The sequence below is a fragment of the Triticum aestivum genome, chromosome 1B (assembly GCF_018294505.1).
Source record: "Triticum aestivum cultivar Chinese Spring chromosome 1B, IWGSC CS RefSeq v2.1, whole genome shotgun sequence".
NCBI lineage: Eukaryota > Viridiplantae > Streptophyta > Magnoliopsida > Poales > Poaceae > Triticum > Triticum aestivum.
The window spans coordinates 157387954-157410694 of NC_057795.1; the positions used below are offsets into that span (position 1 = coordinate 157387954).

Here is a 22741-nt window from a genome sequence, read left to right on the forward strand (position 1 = left end):
AATTAACTGGTTAATCGGATGAGTTCTTGAACAGTGATTTTCTATAAGACTATGTTGCTCGTAGAAGTATGTATCAAGTTCGTGTCCATCAGTTTTGAATGAACTTGGGTTCAGTGATAAAGATGCACCAGTGGCTTATGGGTTTTCGGTCTTTGAGCCTCACGGTATACTTGTCCTTAAACAGTTTCTTATCCTAAAATCTAGGAGGAAATACAAAAGGATTCTGTCAAATCTATAGGCTTCCAGCATCTCTGAAATTGTGTGTGACCACCAACTATCATACTAACACCCATTTCAAAGATTTGAGGGAGCGGGCCAACGACTCAACGTGCTATTGTTAACCCTGGTTAGGTCTTATCTCACCCCTAAGGTTAATTAGTAAGGACCCTAATAGCCAGCGAACGTTCACTGGAAGGGAAAAAAACGTAACCCCATGCAAGCTATCGGCCTCGACGACACCTCTTTTTTTTTCGATAAAGGGCGATTTTATTAATTCAAAATGTAGCATCAAGCGGATACAACGGCACCTCTTCTTGGATGGACATGCCGCATTTTCCCTCCGCCGCCACGCCATCGGTCTCTCCATCGCCCGTTCATGCCCGCCCTTAGAGCATCTCCAACAGGCGCACAAAAAAAGCTCTGCGCACTAAAAGTTTGTTTTTTTGGGCGCCGGACAGCTCCAGCAGAAGCTGTAGCGCAAAAAGCTTTTGGGCGCGCGCTGAAAAACACTATCGCGCGCAGCATATTTAAGGCGCCGGATTGCGGTGCTTCATAATTTGCATTATCTGTTTTTTAGGCGCGCGTTTTTGGGCACCTGCTAAAGCAAAGTTGGCCCCGACGCCTTAAAAGCGTTACAGTGGCGCGCTATAACGTTTATTGAGCGTGGACTTTTTATGCGCCCGTTGAAGATGCTCTTAGCAGGACAACTCATCGCCGACGCATCATCGTATATCCGGCCCGAAGCGAGAGTTGAAAACTCTAGACCGCTAGCCACATCCTCCGTTGGGGTCTTTGGATACCTTCTTTTTCTTGGACGTCTTTGGGTGCTTTCTGTTGGAGTCTTTGGACACTCTTCCCATAAAGCGGAAGGCAGTGACAAAATACGTTGCGGAAACAACACATGAAGCGTATACAGCGCCAAATTGACACGCCGTGAAGAAGCATGCACGCCCATGCATGCATCCGTCTACGGCGGCCGATCGACGACGACGCCAGAGCTTTAGCTAGCTGTCCACAACAACAACGGCCGAGCAGGACGTGAGCCACGTGGCCGGCGAACCCATAGCTTCAGCTAGCTGTTGTGCACAGCACAACGGCGGCCGAGCAGGACATGAGCCAGATGGCCGGCGAACCCATAGCCTTGGCTAGCTGTGCACTGCGCAGCACAACAACGGCACAGGTGGACATGAGCCACATGTGCATGCTTGGACGTACGTGCATGGCTTCTGCGTGATCGTCATGCATGCATGCAGAGCACGAGGTTTGTTTGTTTGTTTGTTTGTTTTTGAGCAAATGCAGAGCACGAGGTGAGGCGGCAACTTTTCGTCCCAGCCCTTGCAGGTATCAACCATCCTCGGTCCACCCTCGTAGTAGCAGGCAGATACACTGAGTCAGTGACCAATGTGTGGTAAGCGCTGAAGTGAGGGTTCTGGTTGAAGTTTCTGGGCTCAGCGCCCTGTTTTTAACGGGGGCTCGCGTCTTCGTCTCAGCCACTGCTCTCACTGTCACTGACTCTTTCCTGCCATTGGAGCTCAGGAGCAAAAGCCTGTAGTCACCAGTCCGCCGAAGGCTGCTCGGATGGCTGTCATCGGCACGGCGGGGGCGGAGGTGCTGATACCGCTGGCGGCGGTGATCGGCATCGCGTTCGCGGTGTTCCAGTGGTACGCGGTGGCCAAGGTGCCGGTCCCGTCCCACGACGGCGAGGATGGCGGCGGCGCCGCCCAGAAAGGCCGCAGCGGGCACGATGAGAGCGCGGAGGACGGCGTGGACTACCGGCAGGTGGAAGCCCGGTGCGCAGAGATCCAGCACGCCATCTCCATCGGCGCCACGTCCTTCCTCTTCACCGAGTACAGGTATACACACCTTTGATGTCAAATTTTGCTTTCCGAAATGTTATCGGGTGCCACTTGCATAGAGATGAAAAATAAAAAAAACACGCTACATAATAATAAATTGTTTCTCTTTATTACTATTATTTTTAGCAAGTAATATTGGCATGTTCTTGAGGTTGCGTGGTGATTATAGATGACTAACAAAAATCATGGTACAATGCAAAAGAAAAACATTTTCTGAAGAAAATGCCAAAAAGAATATGTTTGGTTTCTATATATATATATAATACTCCCTCTATAACAAAATATAAGACATTTTTTTGGCACTATCATCGTGTCAAAAAACGTCTTGTATTTTGATACGGAGTATAATATAATAATTTTCTCTTATTGTTATTTTTAGCAATTAACATTTGCATGTTTTTTATCTTAGGTGGTGATTAAACTTAAAAAATACTATATGAGTAACTGAAATTAAAGTACGATGACGAAAGATATATTATTTGCAGAAAATGCTAATAAAATATTAGGGTAATGTTATTCAGCGGATGCTCTTTGAGTGTGCATGACCAAACAAATGTCTTTTGCGACAAATTTATGTGTTGGTAGCATGGCAGTTCTTTCAAGCGAACACGGCAATTTCGCAGCAAAATTCTTTATGCCAAAATTTACCATGTGTTTGAAGAAATTGTCATGTGTATCCGAAGAACTTGCCATAAAAAACACTCGTAAATGGCGTGCTTCCAGGGGTATATGTTTGGCTTAGTTAGCCAGACAAAAATTTCATCAAGATTTTGCTTTCCGCTGTCGGCCAACATTTACAGGAAAAATAAAGGGATTGGCATGTACCCAAAAAAAATTGTAAGCATCCAAACAAGCAAAAATATTTGTCGAAAAAATGGTATGATGGGTATTGAATTGGCCACCATCTAAGCATGCCCAAAAAATATTACGGGGTGATGAACTAAATTTACACTTCAAATGGGTGGAATCCTTCCGAAGTTTGAAGAAATTCATTAAAATATGAATTGTACTGAGTCTGGCTTGAACTCGTGTGTCAACCGAATATTTTGACAGATAGTCAAAAAATTATATCCTAATCCTATTGAAATGTCCGGAATTCAGGTACCTCGCCGTGTTCATGGCTGGGTTCGCGGTGGTGATCTTCATGTTCTTGGGGTCGGCGCAGCGTTTCAGCACGCGGCCAGAGCCATGCACGTACGACCCAGCGCGCATGTGCCGGCCGGCGCTAGCGAACGCGGCCTTCAGCATGATCGCGTTCCTCCTGGGCGCGCTCACCTCCGTGATGTCCGGGTACCTCGGGATGCGCGTGGCGACGTTCGCGAACGCGCGCACGGCGCTCGAGGCTCGCCGCGGCGTGGGGCGCGCCTTCGTCGTGGCGTTCCGGTCTGGCGCCGCCATGGGCTTCCTCCTCGCGTCCAGCGCGCTGTTCGTCCTCTACGTCGCCATCAACCTCTTCGGCGTCTACTACGGCGACGACTGGGGCGGGCTCTACGAGTCCATCACCGGCTACGGCCTCGGCGGCTCGTCCATGGCCCTCTTTGGCCGCGTCGGCGGCGGCATCTACACCAAGGCCGCCGACGTCGGCGCCGACCTCGTCGGCAAGGTGGAGCGCAACATCCCCGAGGATGACCCTCGCAACCCCGCGGTACGTACTGGGAATTACTAGCAAAGTTGGGAAAAGATATGTATTGCAGGCATGTCCCTGACCCTGACTCCCAGAGACGATGATGTGTGCATGCAGGTGATCGCTGACAACGTGGGGGACAACGTCGGCGACATCGCCGGGATGGGGTCGGACCTTTTCGGGTCGTACGCGGAGTCGTCGTGCGCGGCGCTGTTCGTGGCCTCCATCTCGTCGTTCGGGACGGAGCACAACTTCGCGGCGATGATGTACCCGCTGCTCATCAGCGCCATGGGCATCGTGGTGTGCTTGGCCACCACGGTCGTCGCCACCGACCTCGCCGAGGTGAAGACCGTCGAGGAGATCGGGCCGGCGCTCAAACGGCAGATCCTCATCTCCACCGTGCTCATGACGGTCGGCATCGCCATCGTCAGCTTCCTCGTCCTGCCGCACAGCTTCACCCTCTTCGACTTCGGCAGGCGCAAGCTCGTCAAGAACTGGTACACCACTACACGCCAGCTCGTCAATTTACAAAATGTAAACTGATACACTTTTAGATTCATGAGCAATTATTGATGGATTTGACATTTGGTTTTGTATGATTTTGCAAATTCAGGTACCTTTTCATCTGTGTGTCGGCCGGTTTGTGGGCGGGTCTTGTCATCGGCTATGTCACCGAGTACTTCACAAGCAACGCTTACAGGTAAATGAAATGACACAACTTACTAAAATCGTACGAACTTCAGCTGAAACGGGATAAATGCTGATTAATTAATCTGTGCTTGAACTGTTCGACGTATGTATACGTAGGCCGGTGCAGGCGGTGGCGAACTCATGCCGGACGGGAGCGGCGACGAACGTCATCTTCGGGCTGGCGGTGGGGTACAAGTCGGTGATCGTGCCCATCTTCGCCATCGCGACGGCCATCTACGCCAGCTTCCGCCTCGCCGCCATGTACGGCATCGCGCTGGCGGCGCTGGGCATGCTCAGCACCATCGCCACGGGGCTCAGCATCGACGCCTACGGTCCCATCAGCGACAACGCCGGCGGCATTGCCGAGATGTCCGGCATGCCTCACGTGGTCCGCGAGCGCACGGACGCGCTCGACGCCGCCGGCAACACCACCGCCGCCATCGGCAAAGGGTTCGCGATCGGGTCGGCGGCGCTGGTGTCGCTGGCGCTGTTCGGCGCCTACGTGAGCCGCGCCGGGGTCGCGGCGGTGGACGTGCTGAGCCCTCGGGTGTTCGCGGGGCTGCTGGCGGGGGCCATGCTGCCCTACTGGTTCTCGGCGATGACGATGCGGAGCGTGGGGAGCGCGGCGCTGGCGATGGTGGAGGAGGTGCGGCGGCAGTTCGACAGCATCCCGGGGCTGATGGAGGGCACGGCGAAGCCGGACTACGCCACCTGCGTCAAGATCTCCACCGACGCGTCGCTCAAGAAGATGCTGGCGCCCGGCGCGCTCGTCATGCTCAGCCCGCTGGTCGCCGGCACGCTGTTCGGCACCGAGACGCTGGCCGGGCTCCTCGCCGGCGCGCTGGTGTCGGGGGTCCAGGTGGCGATCTCGGCGTCCAACAGCGGCGGCGCGTGGGACAACGCCAAGAAGTACATCGAGGCCGGCGCGTCGGCGGAGGCGCGGGCGCTGGGGCCCAAGGGGTCGGACGCGCACAAGGCGGCGGTGATCGGCGACACCATCGGCGACCCGCTCAAGGACACCTCCGGCCCATCGCTCAACATCCTCATCAAGCTCATGGCCGTCGAGGCGCTCGTCTTCGCGCCATTCTTCGCCGCGCACGGCGGCCTCATCTTCAAGCACCTCTGAGTTTGAACTCCGGGTTCGCGCGTCTTGCTGCCTGGACCTGGATGGCCAAGCAGAAGACTTTCGTTGCCAATAATAACCTCTAGACTGGGAGAATTGTATGAGGTGATGAATGGTTAATGTTTACTTTAGTTTCGGACTTAATTCGAGTGCAAACCCGCCTTAGAAATAAGCTCGTGGTGTAGCAAATTGTCACTCTTGAGGCATGACTTCTAAATGCAGCATGGATGCTCGTCTCTGGGCCTTCAGCAGAGTACCATCACGGTGAGGTGTGTTTGGCACCTGTGGGTTATATCTTTCTTTTGTCGAAGTAAAAGAGTTTTTATTCCATGTGATCAGAGTTACATTCAGCTGGCAGAAGCTCGGCAATGCAAGAAGGGCAATTCTGTAGCCAACAAGTTAGACTACACTCTAAGGATTATGTTAATCTTGATTCTTTAATCTCTCTGATTTATCATTTGGCTAACTAACTTTTTCTTATTTTCCCGCCAAATTGGCTATGCAGATTACGGTGTTAGCTGCTGGACGGCAAATCTGAGAAACAGGAAAAGAGAGTGGCTATTCATCCTAAAGAAACGTTTCAATCAGTCAGTTTCTTTCCAGACCATCAGATCGATATCCAACAGATCTCAATGTGTCTTCCTCCTCAAGCCTATCCATGTTCATCTTCTTCCCCACACAGCCGCCCATCTGCCTTTGCCCCCGGCGGTCGGTGCACGCCACCTGATCATCCTCTCAACCTCCCCCTATCAGCATTGCTTGCCGCCTGCCACGACCATCCACCTAAAGATCACCCGTCAAGTTTCAGTCAGTCTCGCCATGGCCGGCACTCCTCACAGTCCCGCCTTCGGTCTCACGCAAAGCCGTAATCGGCCGACACAAAAAAAATCAGGTACCTCACGATTAGCAAACGCAGAAAAACAAACAGGTAATGAATGCTCAAAGAAATGGCCTAGGATTAATAAACCAATTGAAATCGCCAAATCATGAGACGGCCGCACCAGAGTGGCAAACCAGGAAACAACGTATGCACTAATGCACAGCGCACAGCCCGTGTTACATAGACACCGTACAACCAGAAACTAGATTGCTAGACTACCATTAATTTGGACTTGCAAAATAGAGCAAGCTGTTGTGAACCATTCTAATCTCTACCGGCAGTTTTACAAGATAACATCTCCTCTGCCTTTCATTCCACACGGGTGGAAGCTTCTAGCAAAGGGCACATTCCGTGCCCCTGTGAAATGTCATATTGTCCATACTAGACTAATGCAACCAAAAAATTCCTATGTTGCCGTGACGAAAGCTGCGCTCATTCTCAGCTTCAGAATCCATTCCTGAAGATCAATTTTACACGTTCAGTCAATATCACATCCAAGATATATATGGCTGTGCCCAAAGCTTTCTCACTTCCAGTCAAGCTTGCGGGCTTGAAAGTTTAGCATATTATGGATCTAGCCTTCATTGGAGCCAAACGTGATTCCTTATCCTTGTAGCTGCAAGGAAAGACCGGGTTGAAGCCAATTGATGGAGAAAAATGACTCATCCTGCTGTAGAAGGCTCAGAGTCGGTTGTTTCCTCAGCATCTTTCATACAATCGTCTCCAGTTTGATGGCCAGAATCCAGGCTTTCCGGGGCATGTTGTTGTTGATCTGGAGAGCCTGGGCTTGCCTTCCCTACATCATCGTTGCCGTCAGAATTGTTTATGCTTGAAGCAGGTGAGAGTGGTGACGGCTTATCTTCTAGCTTGGGCTTCTTTAGAATATTCCCATCTGCATCTTTGCTGTCCAATGAGCTACGGCTTGCCATGGGTATATTTAAGGCTTCATCGGCTTTTACGGGTCGCTTGGGAGATGGGTTATAATTTTTGTCAGAGTCATTATCCACAAGACCACCAGATTTAGGCCTGAAAATGCCAAGAGATGAATGAAGCACAAGAAACGAAGTATGTTTAAGAGTACAGAAATTACATGATTAGCACAGAAAATAGGACCCAGAAAAATCGACGAGTTATCATCGATGTACACCAGTAAAAGACAGCACATTAATCTTAAACACAGTACAGCTGGTAATATCCCCAGTTGTCGGAGATGAGATACCTTGTAGGGATGTGATGGATTTCACTTCCATTAGCTGGCTTAACCAGGCATTGTTGATGTGCATGTATGGTCTGTGCAGCAGAATCTTCTTCATTGCTAAAGGTAAAACAGAAATGTCACGTCAGCTAAGTAAACAATGCAACATCAAGAGTTACAAAAAACACCTGGAATCCATTCAACCCAGCAACATAAAATAAGAAGCAAATGAGGAAATAAACTTAAGACCTGTCTTTACTGAAATAATCTTCATCTTCCTTATCAAGACCTCTTTCATCTTCCTTTCTCGTATGATCCACACTAGTAGTTTGCGTTTCCTCAGCAATATCCACGTACTAGCAGGAAAACAAAATACCATCACTGTTCATGTCAATAGTACATGGTATGCTAAGGCCTAACTTACTAGAGTGACAAAATTGACAGTAATGACAGAATGCGAGAACAGACAAAGTCTCAACTCTCCACCTCTTGATACTTGAGTTTGAAGGCCTGAATACTTGTCAGTTGTTGAAACATCAAAAGTTGATCCCAAAAAGACTCAACAACATATACGGCGAGGGATTTTAGATTTTCCTGTTCACAAAAATGCATCAGATGGCAAAGCCCAGTAGATAATGGTTTTCCTTTTTTTTTTAGAGAGAGAGAGAGAGACAGGTATTCTTCCCATACACGTCAATGGATAAGGATGTACCTTTCTTATGAAGTCCAACAGTTCGAGGACCGTGGAGTGTAGCATGTTGTATCTATTCCCATTTTCAACAAATACTTCAATAATTGGTTTCAACGTGTTGAATTCAATGACACGGCTAATTAGAAGCTCGTCCTAGAGAACACAGCAAAAAAAAATATTCAACTCAAATTCAGATATGACAAGAACATTGCAGTTAGGATATGCTTGCCCGCTGGTACACCTATTCTCTAACGATCAGCGATATAAGGTGTACCACACAGTTTTGCTAATAGAAGCAAGGAGCATGATTGACAAACATGTTTACTATTGCCTCCGACGAAGGAAGCTAAATCCTCATCTTGGAATCATCAGTCCTTTTATTCGGCTTTATACCGTGCTGCACCAGCTGGTACCACTTCTAGTACACTTGTACATAAAGGGCGGATTCAACTATACAAATCAAGAGATTTGCCTTCGCTACTAAAAAGTCGCCACCGTTGTTAAATATTTTAAGCTGCAAACGACTCTTTTTTTGCAGTAATAAGATACAGGGGTGTATGTGATGCATATAAGCAAACAAGCCTAGGTGTATGAATTTATGATGGATCACTGGATGAAAGATAGGTTGGATTTGGGTGGTCATGATACTGAACTCCACAGGACGTGGGAACCATCATAAATACGTTCAGCATGTGAGTGGGTTAATTAAGAATTTGTCAGTTGTGCTGCAATAATTACATCCCAGTGAATCTGATCCATTATCCAGTGGTCAACATGGAATGCTTGGTAGACTGTATCTGGTTTTAAGTTGGCAGTCATAACGTAGTCAAGAAGGACCAATAGACTTAGTGATGCGCAGAAGAACCAAAAATTTAAATTATATAGTACATTTCCTGGATGTAAAGAGCCCTCAATGATGCAGTGCTTAATTTATGTATGGGACAAAGTAAATTTCTTACATTTCTGCCAGCACCAATAATAGCACGCATGATTCGGACAGCTGCCACAACCAAAGACCTCTCTCTTCGACGAGTTAGAGTAAGGATCTTCTCCATTGAATTGCTTCCAAAAAAGGTGATCCTGCAAGATTGAGAGCCGCATGTTAACAAAGACGCCAAAAAAATGAACAGCTGGAGGGCGGGGGGGGGGGGGGGGGGGGGGGGGGGGTACCGAGCATTACTTGATCTTGTAGGGGTGATGGCGTGCACAAAAGCATAAGAGCTCACAAATGTTGTACAATATTTCAACCTTAGTAGAATATTCTTCAACTCTTGACGATTCTATTATATCGATCAGCTTATCGAAACACTTCTCATAAAATAACTCGATGAAGTCTCTCTGCAACAGGACAGAGACAAAATTTTCATACCACAATCTAGTTAAACACCAACATTTGAAAAAATGTAATATTTTGGCCACAAAGTTCATATTGGCTTCTATAAACAAACATATTGGCTAAACCAAAATGAAGACCAAAGGCCACACATTGGAGAGCAGAGGAGCAGAAACATGAGAAAATCACTATTTCCCGAAGAGATTCATCATACCAAGGATGTGCATTACATAATGTCCTTGATACAAATAATTCCTAATGTATCCTAATGTAGAATCAGGAGATTATACATTTAGAGGATGACAGAAGTTCATCATATAATCTAAAGCATCTTACACATTGTGTAACCGTATCCGCAGTACATCCATCCAGCAGCACCTTTAGAATTTCCAGAAACTGGCAGAGCATTTCGCCACCAAAGTCAGTTACAATGCCTTCAATCTGAAATTTGACTAACTGTTAGCAGTATCCACAATTATGCTAGATAAGGCAATTTGAGTTTTGCTAAAATGATATTCTGAAAAGCATTAGACAAAAGAACAATCACCTGATAAAAATGACACAATGATTGGTACTCCCTCCGACCCATATTACTTGTCGCTTAAGTGGATGAATCGAGATGTATTTTAGTGCTAGATACATCCATTTGAGCGACAATAAAATGAATTGGAGGGAGTAACTTAATGGCTCAACTAGCAAGACACGTGATAAAGCTTTGGGGGCATTTTAAAAAAAAACTTTCACTAGGGAGGAGAGAATCCCCACCTGAACTATGTCAAAAAGATCACGCTAGTGCAAACACCAGCATGAGGATAGAAAGTCTCGCCACATCAAGGCGTAACTTTGAGCTCGGCTGTCTTTAGCCTATGGGACCAGAGTGTGAGATCAGAGAGGATGTTTCTCAGAATATCGTTTACACTCAAGAGTTTGTTGTCAGGAAACTCAACTTTTCCAGAGAATAATGAGCATTGAGTATTTCGGGTAGCCCTGGCGGCATTGTGGTTTGCTTAACTTCCTAGAAGGGGGGGTGGAGGGGTGGAAGGCGAGCTTCTTCCAAACCCTAGCAGCAGCAGTGCGTCGTACAAATAAGTGTTGTCAATCTTCGTCGTGTGACATGCAACGGGGCAACTGGCTTCAGTGGAAGCGTTTTGCGATGTAGGTTAACTCGTGCACTGAGCGGATCCAAGTGGAGTAGACAGCCAAAGATCTTAACTTTTGCTGGCACCCTCGAGCTCCAGATGCTGTCAAGTTTGGGGTCTGAGAGCTGGAGAGATAGCGCAACATATTCGCCGTTTGTAAAGAAATCCTCCCCACTAGTGAGAGTCCTCGTGTCAGGCTCACCTGAAAGAGCAAAAGCCTGCGGCAAAGACTGAAGAGATGAAAATTCAGAGGCTGCAGCCCCAGTTATCCGGATGCGCAAGGCTAGTTCGATCCCATCGTGCAGGAGTTCTGATGCAGGTGCTTGTTGGTTTTAGTGGTGGGAGAAGGTGGCACGGAAGCAGTAGCCAGCGGTTCTGGCAGTAGTAGCCAGCAGTCTTGCCAGAAAAAGGTGGATTATCCATTGCCTATGTGACAATGTGAAATTTCAGAGGCTTGGAGAGGTGCTTGTGGACTACTTTGGCAAGGAAGGAGGCATTTTTGCCATGGGAAATAGGCAGCGAAGACCTGTAAAGTATCCATTCTTTCCAAGGCAAATTTCAGCTATGTAGGAACTTGTAAGCAGGATTTTCCTTTTCTTCCTGAAACTGCAGGCAAGCAAATCCATCCCCATTTCTGCGTAGCTCTTGATACAGGGCGGGCACAAGCTCATCTCACGACACTAGCCGCCCCTCCTCCTCACCCCGCCCCCCCCCCCCCCCCGGTCCATCTTCCCTTCCTCACCGCCGCCGGGGCAAGCCCGGCGCCAAGGATGGTGGCAGCGGGGCCTCAGTTGCCCTGCTTCTGCGTGGGGAACCCCGGATCTGGAGCGGCGGCTCCATTGGCAAGGCACGGCCGGCTAGCAGCCGTGCGGGCGGTGGATCTGGTGTCCTGGCCGCGTGGGCAGCGGGATCCGATGGTCGTTGGCGGCCGGAGGCGGCTTCTGCGGCGGTCGGTGCGCGCGATCTGGCGCCTCCCCTCCTCCCCTGTTAGGCGTGTGGGCCAGCCTGGTCGGGCCGCGCTTCCTCTTGGTCGCCGGTTCTGTACACGAAGCGCTGCTGGTGGCAGGGATCTAGTTCGGGCGAAATCCCTGGCCAGCCATGACCGGCGACGCCAGAGGGCGCCGTTCCCCTCCTTGGAGGCGTCGGTATGGACTGATCTCCTCACTTCACCTTCCCCTAGGTCTCCCGGACGAAAGCCCTAACTTTGTTGGGCGGCGGCGGCGCTCACGGCGCCGTTCCCTTCTTGAAGGCGCCGCTTTGGGGACCTTGGGGTTGGGTGGCGCTTGTGGGTGGTGGGCGACGGCGGTGGTGCGGCCCTATTCTAGCATGGATTTACATCCGTCGCTTGGAGATGGACTCGCGTAGGTGGAGGTCGTCGGCTGGCATCGTGGTGGCGTTAATGGCGGAGGACCTGCCAAGGCTCGCGTAGGTGGAGGTCATCGTTTGGCGTCGTGGTGGCGTCGATGGCGGAGGACCTGCCAAGGTTGTCACCTCAATCTGTTCTGAAGATGGACCAGTGGAAGATGGCGGCGACGACACATGTGAGTGCGTCGGACCGGTTTGAGCCCCGGACCCGGCAGATGGCTCGTCGGGGCCTTTGGCTTTAGATGTTAGGCTTAGGTGAGAGGTCTAGGTATGTGGCCCAGCTTGCACCCCTTCATCATTTGGATAGAGTAGCGGCAGATGTTGCCAAGATGGCGGATTCAGACATATTTGTTGTTCTACTTTGTAAGGTCCTTGAGAATAATCAATAAAATGGCCGCATGCATCTCCCAGATGCAGAGGCCGGGGGACATCCTCCTTTTCCAAAAAAAAAGGAACTTGTAAGCAAACTTCATCATAAGGCAAAAGTTCTATGTTTGAATGCTTTTAACCCATAGTCCACCTGAACTCTTACGCATGCAAACTTTGTCTCACGCGACCAGGCATTGCGCCCTAGAGCAAGTTTCAACGTTTGACCGAAAGAAGCATCATCGTCGCTTGTCAAACAAATCGATAATCTTCCTGGGGAGAATGAAACAACCCATGAATTACGTTGGGAGGCTGAGTACCGCAGATAGGAGGACCAGCCTGCTACCCTTAGTAAGTAGAAGAACACCCCACAGCCAGACAAGTAGCGATCATAGTTGTCGACGAAAGGTTGAAACGACGACGATGCTTCCATTTCATTACTCAGCATTCACTATGCAAACAAAATAAACCTTGCACGAGATGCTGCAGATTGGCGAGTTAATCAGATGTAAATCACAGTCACCTGTGAAGCCATGCTATCATTTGCAGTGTCTAAAATGAACAGGAAAAGGCAAACCGTTTGCATGGATTCAAAGAAGAAGAAAAGTAGAGATGCCATGCAAATACACAATGTCCAAATGCTCCACTAAAAGGTAAGATACTTGCAGTTCACAACAAATGGACAGGACATACCCACAATACGAGAAGGTGCAATATTTAGGGTGCATTTGGATCCAAAGCAAGATTACACTATTTCTAGCCTTAGCCGGCCAGACCTGGTGTTTTGTAGCAGCACAATAACATTAGCTTTGCCAGGCGAGAGAGAGAGAGAGTAGTTGGGGCACGGAAAACCTTGCCAAGGTAGGAGAGCACAATTGGCTCTCCCCCGACACAAGCTTGAACAGACCCAAAAACATGATGGCTTTACAGGAATGTAATTCACTGCTTGGACCAAAAGTACTGCAACAAATCCTGTACGGAGACCAAAATTCACTTACCAGAAGCCCAAGAAGAGAAATGCCTTCTCTAGAATTTTCCTCGTGGTTTGCAATATATGATCTCAGTAAGTTAGGATCTTGAGTAAGATAATGTAGGATGTCTGTCCTGCATTTGCCCAAAAAATGGTGAGACTTAGAAGGATAAGATACAGAAACAACCAAAGAAGAATTCATTCACTGCGCCAGAAGTTACCCAGCTGAGACAAGCACTTTTTCCTGACTCCGCAACACATCAGAAATTATATCAAAGACACCTCGACTTGCTAGATCCCTGAATAGAGAAACATGATTACTCAACTACTACAACAGACTCTAATGATACAGCTTACAAGAAATTGTACTTGAATGATGCTTAGTTTGAATGATGTTTAGTTTGAACTGAATAAACTGCCTGAGAGGCATGTCTGCATTGCATCAAAGAAGGTAAGATAATGATCAAAACACAAACGAGAGGTCAAGAGTGTTCCCTTACGTACATGATATGCACAATCCTTTAGCACATCCATGCCGTATATTGTCAAAAACAATATGTACAATAAATGATTTTGGCATAAAGCATATGGCTAGCAGAGAGTAAACACAACTTGCAGAAGTGTTGGCTTGTCATAAAGTCATCATGTAACTGAAAAGGCTGCAGTCATACACACAGGAATAACATGACAAATGGACAGAATCACCCTATAACCAACAAAAGCTAAGATTGTAATATACATTTACCACAAGGCTTGGCGACGAATGCGGAACAGAAACTTACTACTCCCTCCGTCCCAATTACTTGTCGCAGAAATGGATAGAAATTAATGTATCTTTTAAATATGTCTAGATACATCCATTTCCGTGACAAGTAATTCCGGGTGGAGGGAGTATTAGTTATGTTTCTCTATCTAAGAATGGGCTTGACAGAGAAGTTGTTATAACAAGTGTGAGCCGATCTAGAGGGAGAGAAAGGAAAAGCTGATCACTATTTGCTTATTACTCCCTCCGTCCGGAAATACTTGTCATCAAAATTGATAAACGGGGACATATCTAGGTGTATTTTAGTTCTACATACATCTCTTTTTATCCATTTTGATGACAAGTATTTCCGGACGGAGGGAGTATATCCATAAAATGCTGCCACGAATACCCACCAACTAACAAAAAAAAAATTGCCATGATCATGAACAAAACCTAGATAATGTAAAGGGAGATCTGAAGGACTGGAATATCACTAAAGATTTAGTCATGGACAGGGGTGCGTGGAAGTTAGCTGAACCATGACCTGGTTTCGATATCTTATGGTTTTCAACTCTAGTCTACTCCAACTTGTTTGGGACTAAAAGGCTTTATTGTTGTTGCTGTCAATGATGAACAAAACCTGATCAAAATGACCATGAATACAGTGTGGCAGGCCCCCAGATAATATTGTGATAACTGCGATAAATTCCAACAAAAGAAAGAAAGAAATTCTGAAGTGCGCAAGAGAAAATACATCATCCATATACCAACCTAGATAGTTGCATTCGTTGAGCAGGCTGCAAACTTGAGCTGACAGTACAAAACTCGCGCAAAAACAAGACCTGCAAAGAACCAAACGTTGTCCATGTAAATGGCATACAAAAGGAGAACCATTGCTGAATTGAGTGTACACTGGCACGCCACACTCCCCCAACACACACAGTGATATATAATTTCAACACAAAGAACTAGCAGATTGACTAGAAAGGTAATAAAGTACGTAGTACAAAGTTTTTTTTGAGCAACTTAGTGCAAAGATTCATAGTCCACACTCATATCAACTCCCAAATGATGGAAGACAATGCTCAGCAGTGCTCAAATATATTTTCCAATCTAATTTACGATAGTCACGTAACAGTACATGGTGAACAAATAAACTACTTCATCCAGACGCAAAACCCAGTTCACTCAAACACATCCTTGGGTTCATGGTTTGATTCATTTCCTCTAAGTGCCAACTGCCTACAACACATCATGGAACTACTGTGATCCATTAAAGGAATGAACATTCATTAGCCTTTCTTCTTCTCTGGCAGTTCAACAACTACGACTGAATAATTCAAACAAAGTTAACAGAACAGATCATAATATAATATAGCCATTATGACTACTAATCATACATTAATCCAGGTTCTGATACAGAAGGGTATATCTAAAGAAATAAACAGCAAAATGAAATGCTAGTTTCACCAGTTCTCTTTTTGATTCAGCAGAAATATTTGAAGACCTCATAGTAGCAAACAGTCTTTGCATAAAAGAGGTGTCATCCTTCAGTAAACAAACAACCTACAGGAGAATCATACAGTCCAAAATTACAGAAGGAAATTATTATTTAAAGCACGTGAAAACTTGGTAAAGTTGAAACACTAACAAAAGCATTGTTCGCATTAATAATCGCGTTAAGGCTTGCCAGAGTAGCTTCATCCAGTCCTTTCGGTAATATAACATCCTGTGGATGACAAGCACTCCAGTTTGAAATAATTAGCACAAAAGTTGGCAACAGAGATCAAATAAACGAAAACTCTAGCTGGCGGGGGCAGGGTGGTGCAGCAGAGCACTGACCTTTATATAGCATATTCTGTATGTTTGATGAATCTTTGAAACCACAGAAGCATTTCTAATGGGTATGGCCTATGAGAGAGAAAGCGTCACTAAAAATTATTACAGCTCAAACAGTTTAAGATGCATAAAAGATGACACACGATTTACCTCCTTGAAAACTGCATGCTCCTTCAGGAAAGCACTATGATTTTGCACATTACGAGCCTCTGGATCGTCTGTATAGATCGGGACTCGTTAATAAATAAGTAAAGAACAGTGCATGTAGTTCTACAGGCATGTCGTTGTGTAGAACACAGCAGAGTTTATAATTTACTGATGTAAAGCACAAATGAGAGGTACAGGGTATAGTGTTTACATTCAAGGACGCCGATTATGTCAAGAATAAAATCATCGGAGAAAATCTTGTCAAATATAGCAGCACTGTTTAATAATACTGCACAATCAGAAAGAATGTAAGTAGCAAGCTGAAATAATCTATGCTGAAGCTTACTAAGTACTCCCTCCGTCCGAAAAAGTTTGTCTCTCAAATGGATGTATCTAGCACCAAGTTAGTGCTAGATACATCCATTTGAGACACAAGCTTGGGACAAGCTTTTCCGGATGGAGGGAGTATTTACTTACTGATTCCCTTGACTAATCTGAAGATCTTGTGGAGACCATCCATGTCTCCTAAACCCTTGCATGTTCTGAAAAGGTTCACTATCTTGGGGAAAAAATCACGCTGCAATATGTTGTAGTGAAACAGATAAGTTCAAAACATCACGGTTTACATACATAAATAAATCAAAATTCAGAAAACCTTGTGTGCAGATGCAATTTGTTGACAGTCTAGTTAGCTACATTCATTTCTCTTACCAAAATAGAAGCATTCATTTGTCTAGTTTCTACTAGACAGATGGGGGCTGATTGCACCTACGTTGTGCAAGTATGAGAGGATTTTGCGATGAAATTTACACATATAAATTGATTCTATGAAGATATGAATCCAAAACTTAAAGCTGTGTGTATTAAAGCATGTGCCCTTTTGAAAATAAGGTTCAAAGTAAAAATATATAAGAGAAAGGAAGCACATATTAAGGTATGTGCCCATTTGAAAATCAGGTTCGAAGTAAAAATATGTAAGAGGAACTTTCTGGCTCTTGGAAGATTTTGTGAAAGCAGACAAACATTTGGAGGATGAATACTTGAAAAACTTATTAGTCTTAATCTCATCAGCTAATTGCATGATTCATAATTCATACTCCCTCCGTCCGAGAATACTTGTCATCAAAATGGATAAAAAGAGATGAATCTAGAACTAAAATACGTCTAGATTCATCCCCTTTTATCCATTTTGATGACAAGTATTTCCGGACGGAGGGAGTATTTCCTTTGATATCTTGTGAATCCGCCATATAAGAACAATATGTGATTTAAAGAAATTTCATTTTTTATTATGTGTTTAACATTTAACAAAATAATTGATCATGTGTTGGCTCCACAGGATAAATCTCGTTGTGCTGCATTTGACTTGATATTTGCATCAAATCTACATGTATGCACCTAACTGCAGGGAGAGAAACATGCTACATACAGCATCATAACCACAAATAAACAAGTGAATGACTTACATCTTTCAATATTAAATCTGCGAGACGTGTCTGCTGCGTCACATCACATAGCAGTATAGTCTGTACATTTGGTGAACAATATTTCAATATTCAGTATGTAAAATATTGTATAATTGTTCAAGAAAAAGGAAGGGCCTAAGGGGCGAGAAGCCCCTTGCTACAATTAATATAGAAGAATAAGACACCAGACTTTCAGTCGGTGATGGTCGAACCCTGGTGGGCTGGCTGTATAATTTTTTGAGAATAAAACATTGTATGATTCATTCTGTATGTTTACTACATGCACATTGACCAAGTTGAATCCTACAAATACATGAAGACATCCTATGTCCTAAATGACTTCACAATACTTTTGAGCTCCTAATATCTGCTTGCAAAGTATATGATGCTTCTACTTGGCAACTGAAAAGATGTCATTAAATAAAGCATCATAAAAACACTAAGTGTTAAAAGGTTTACATGAAAAGAACACTGAAGGTTGCTCACACCTTTAAAATAACAGGGAGACTGGACAATTCAAGAGGAGGAAGTTCAAATGCTAAGGATTTACCTGCAGGTAAAGCAATAACTGATTAATATTCTGAACTTTCTAAGTGATCATCACAAATAAAAAAAGGATCCTTAGCATGACTTCTCAGTTGAATAAATAAACATAAGAATGTAATGTTTCATACAGAGCTTGTGAAATTGAATATAATGTGATCAGGCCACCAAATAATCCACTCAAGAATTAAGCAGAGTTCTTGGGGTTGTTGAATTGAAATGGTAAATCAGTTCCAATAACTCAGTACTGAACATTAGCAATACTAAAGAGATCATGTTCACATATTGCAACATAACAATCAAGAGTTAATTGTAAAGATTACTTTGATACTAAGTTATCAAATACTCCCTCCGTCCCATATTAATTGTCGCTCAAACGGATGTACCTAGACGTATTTCAGTGCTAGATACATCCGTTTGAGCGACAATTAATATGGGATGGAGGCAGTACATTATAGAGCACATGTTGCACACGAGAGAATAAGTAGTTACCTACCACGCGAAAGCGAATCTCTTGGAGCTTCTAGAGATTTCACTGTTCGTTGTGGACGAACTTCATGAGCTGCAAGACATGGCAAAATAATTACAAGGACGAATGAGAACAACCAGACGAAAAACCAACTGATTTAACAAACTCACAGCCAAGGATTTTAGATTGTAGTTCAAGCTGTATGGTACACATATTCTCCCTACATAAAGCCATCAGAATGCAAATTAGACATGATTAAGCCACTGAAGGACACAGAAATAACACCATTTATTGTTGAATCACCATATGAATGAGCATGATTCGGCTTCTTGAAAGCTCAGTGCTAATTCTAGTGCCTTTTCAGGATCCCTCCATGAGATGATTGTTTCTACCAAATAAAATGGGCAAACCACTGTGTTAGGAGAAAGAAAGAAATGGCTATAAAAAAAAGGATAGCATGCCAGTTCACCTTCTTGTTTCCTGTAGATATCATCAGGTGTAATGTTGTGAAGCAGCAGAGTGTCATTATCCTCTTCATCCACGACAGCCAGAGCGAGATCTTTTGACCCCTAGGTAAGAAAAAAGCTGAGAAAGTAAATCTCGAATGACAAACAATAACGCTTAAAAAGAAAAATCTTGTCACCAACACTGCTTCATGCCTTACTTTTTTCTCAGTGATAAACAGACCAAACTTCACTGTCATGTAGGGATGCAAGTGGGTCGGCCCAATTGGCCACTTTGGTGTTTACTTAGCTGGTGGTCCACTTTGCATATCCTATATATCTAAATAGTTGATCCCCACTAACTCTAATTCTCTCAAAGTGCAACTATGTCACCACGCATGTAAAAAGACCCGCCATAGAAAACACTTCACGTGCAACTATGCCAACTCACCATGGCATACCACCATGCATGGGAAAAGACACACGTTAACATGCACCATGGATGATACTCATATTCAATAAATATTCTACAACTATATAGTATAATAAAATGCAATAGCTTACATTATTTTAGTTTAAATTTTCACATTGTTATCCAAAAACTAATGTTTCATACAACCAAATCTCATTGAAATAATTGAACCAATTTCCACAGCAACGCACAGGTGTCATCTCTAGTATACTTTCAAAATATGTATCTAGCAAACGCAGGATAAGTCAATGGGTTGGCTCGGCGCATTTGCATCCCCAATGCCATCAGAGGCACTATGAATATGTGTAGTAATATTAAGCTCCCATACTGCAAATATGCTGGCCTGTTCAACTCCAATGTAATTGTACAAAACACAGAAAAACAGAAGGATGATAAAGCCATCAACAACATAGCAAAACTATCAAGATAGAAATAAAATCCAGTAATAGTGTGAATAACGACATGTACAGCACCACATGCTTCTAGAAAATTTAAATATATATAAGTATATAACTAAAAAATATTGTTAAATCATACCTCTATATAGTCAATGGTTACATGACCCGTTCCCTGGTCATCCCACTTCCCATTATCTTCCAACCGGTACACTTTGACACGCTGGAGCAATTTTTAAAGTGTCAAATGTCTTAATGGCTAATGCTTATATAGCATAGCACAAAATGCATAAATAAGTGGGGATAAGATAATAAGTAGATTAACAGTTACAGGCAAAGCACATTGCACATTTGAGTGACCCAGTAAAATGGGCCTAGTAAATGAGGTGAAGGAGACCATAGTAGTCATGCCAAGCTACTTGTAAAATCTTTACCACACACAGCAGAAAATGATGAACTGTGTGGCATCCTGATTTACCCACTCCAAAACAAATTACTGCTCTGCTATGACACTGAAATTTCATGCTTGGGAACGTTCAACAACCTACATTTGAATAATCAAACTAATGTCCGGAAAAATACATATAAGTATATGTAGAAACTCAACCAGCACCAATAAGGCACTAGCACCCGTGGCATTTCAATTAAGAAGATAACCATGATCACGAGCATACCCCATGGAGACTAAGCCTCGAACACAGTGGTCGGCACCGACCCACGCCTTTAGCCAACAGGATGATGCTATCCTCCTTACCAAACAGAACCGGATAAGCCGAAATCTAATCATTACAATAAGGAGATAGCAACACTTCTGCGATGGTGATTTTTAATTGAACCAAACAGAGAGCATAGTGGCCTATATTCCTTACTCAGACCTATTTATGATCCAAGGCTGTATTGCACACCAGTACAGTAGCACCCATACACTATATCCCACTTCTGATGCTCTAATCCCGTTTAAGGCATGAAGTTTGGCCTTCTTCTACAGGTAGCTAGCCCAATGCAGACATCAGGTTACTAACTGACATATATTTAGATAAAACCTGATAGTTCATACAAGATCGAGCAATTGAACATGTCATATCCTTGAAGCACGAAGCTCAAAAACAACTAAACAAACATGTTACATGCTTGCTACTACCCAGCACCTAAGATGCTAAGCAGGAAAATTCCCTTGTGAATAACAATTCCGCAGCAGCAACGGGGTTTGTGTAAATCCTTGTTTGCAGCATAGTCAACAAATTAGCTGAAGCTTGAAATGGAACTAAAAAGTTGCTTTATACATAAAGTGTGGCGGGAGCCTTTTTGGGCAAATGGAACTAAAATGTCTTGAGTAAAAACTATTCAGCAAACCCATGCTGCACCGTTCTTCTAGATATACACGAGGCGGCATACTGCATTCACGTGAATGAACTGGACAAGTGAAATACCTCTGGTACTCCTATATGGCTGTATCGAAGTATTATAATCTGTAGGTGCTGACTTAAAAAGAAAAACGATTGTATGTGCCAATTAGCAAGAGGTCGTCACTTGTAGGGCTTGCTGCTGCAGAAAGTCGCACAAAACATAGCGAAAACATCCTAGATTTCTCCAAACAGCCGTGCGCTTGAAAATCCCCAAAACTATGCCCACTCTGCACTGTCCGGAAATGAACGGAACATCGAATTACCACCTCTCAGTTCCAGAGGAGCGACCTCGTCAATCCCAGAGCGCGCGGACTTCTAGAAACATCGGGTACCTCGAAATGGGGATCAGACGGGAGCTCCGATGACAGCCCGCGCCCCAAGCCGCAAACCGAAGGCACGGGCGCGCCAAGGAAACTGCCGCGAGTGGATCTACCGCGCCAGCTCGCCGCTGGATGCTTCTAGGAACTCCGATGAGGGGCAATAAGCGGTAGGAGCTCACCTTCATGCGCGTGCGCAGCGACTCGCCCTGCCACGCCTCCTTCCTGCCCTGGCCTGGCTTCTCCCCCATCGCGGAGACCCCGCTCGCGTTTCGACGGGGGGACGGTGCGGCAGCTTCTCGAATCGCACCGCGGCTAGCAGCGGGAGGAGGCTGGAGGCGAAACCCTAACCGCCATTGGCGAGCTCCCTCCCCTCCCCTCGCCTCTCTTCACCTCCCTATCTCTCTCTTTCCCTCCCTCTCCCTCTCGCTCTTCTCTCTCGCTTCGCGGGGTTCTCTTTGCCTTTTCCCCTGTTGGCCCCTCGAACTTTCTCTCTCTCTTCGTGTAGTAGTACTGTATGTTTTACTCTCGGACTGGAAAAATGCAGGGTGGGAAGAGGGAAATAGGAGCCTAGGATATTTATTTGCGGGTGCCGCGGGTCTTTTTTTTTCAGCCCATATACTTTTTTTAAAAGCAACAGATTTTAGGACGCGGAGTTTCTGCTCCCAGGCTCATCTGCACCTCCTCTCAGAAAAAAAATCAAAACAAATGCTAAAAAAATCAAAAAATTCCCAAAAAAATTGGGTGGTAGATAATTTGATGCGTGAGGTTCGCACCAAATGTCAACTCATTTAGACATCTGAGCAGCTCTCGGCAAAAAAAAACAAAATGGGGATCTGTAAAATTGTTTACTGTTCATGCATTGTTCTGACCCGATTTGTCTTTTTCGCCGAGAGCTGCCAAAATGTCCAAATGCGTTGAAATTCAGGGCGGACCTCACGCATCAAAATATCTACCACCCAAAAAAATGGATCTTTTTTCGAATTTTTTTAGTATTTATTTTGATTTTTTTCTGAGCGGGAGCAGATGAGCCTGGGTACCGAGTTGG

The 22741-nt window shown here is 45.1% G+C and overlaps 2 protein-coding genes across 2 annotated transcripts; one reads left to right on the forward strand and one right to left on the reverse strand.

The window, feature by feature from the left end:
• Positions 1-1699: 1699 nt before the first annotated feature.
• LOC123113270 (pyrophosphate-energized vacuolar membrane proton pump 1) lies at positions 1700-5768 on the forward strand. Its single transcript, XM_044534473.1, has 5 exons — positions 1700-2072; positions 3177-3720; positions 3817-4196; positions 4313-4399; positions 4507-5768. The coding sequence occupies exons 1-5, from the start codon at positions 1798-1800 to the stop codon at positions 5513-5515; spliced, it is 2295 nt and encodes a 764-aa protein (XP_044390408.1). The 5' UTR covers positions 1700-1797; the 3' UTR covers positions 5516-5768.
• Positions 5769-6518: 750 nt separating this feature from the next.
• Positions 6519-22182, reverse strand: LOC123113280 (serine/threonine-protein phosphatase 4 regulatory subunit 3). Its single transcript, XM_044534484.1, has 25 exons — positions 21876-22182; positions 20113-20193; positions 19130-19229; positions 18964-19048; positions 18831-18880; positions 18688-18753; positions 18137-18198; positions 17649-17708; positions 16660-16759; positions 16394-16471; positions 16186-16253; positions 16039-16107; positions 15848-15925; positions 15667-15762; positions 14968-15038; positions 13673-13750; positions 13480-13585; positions 9948-10052; positions 9459-9616; positions 9238-9358; positions 8300-8431; positions 8074-8181; positions 7837-7943; positions 7612-7707; positions 6519-7418 (listed from the first exon to the last, which is right to left on the reverse strand). Exons 1-25 carry the CDS (start codon positions 21942-21944, stop codon positions 7055-7057), a joined length of 2508 nt encoding a protein of 835 aa, XP_044390419.1. The 5' UTR covers positions 21945-22182; the 3' UTR covers positions 6519-7054.
• Between the last annotated feature and the right edge of the window lie 559 nt (positions 22183-22741).

Excerpts from the sequence above, each read along its gene's own strand:
- LOC123113270 (XM_044534473.1), top strand. The coding sequence starts at position 1,798 with ATGGCTGTCATCGGCACGGCGGGGGCGGAGGTGCTGATACCGCTGGCG. Across the intron at positions 3,721-3,816 it reads ATGACCCTCGCAACCCCGCG|GTGATCGCTGACAACGTGGG; the intron begins GTACGTACTGGG and ends GTGTGCATGCAG. Across the intron at positions 4,400-4,506 it reads TTCACAAGCAACGCTTACAG|GCCGGTGCAGGCGGTGGCGA; the intron begins GTAAATGAAATG and ends ATGTATACGTAG.
- LOC123113280 (XM_044534484.1), bottom strand. The coding sequence starts at position 21,944 with ATGGGGGAGAAGCCAGGCCAGGGCAGGAAGGAGGCGTGGCAGGGCGAG. Across the intron at positions 19,230-20,112 it reads TAACCATTGACTATATAGAG|GGGTCAAAAGATCTCGCTCT; the intron begins GTATGATTTAAC and ends TTTCTTACCTAG. Across the intron at positions 18,881-18,963 it reads GAATCATGCTCATTCATATG|GGAGAATATGTGTACCATAC; the intron begins GTGATTCAACAA and ends GGCTTTATGTAG.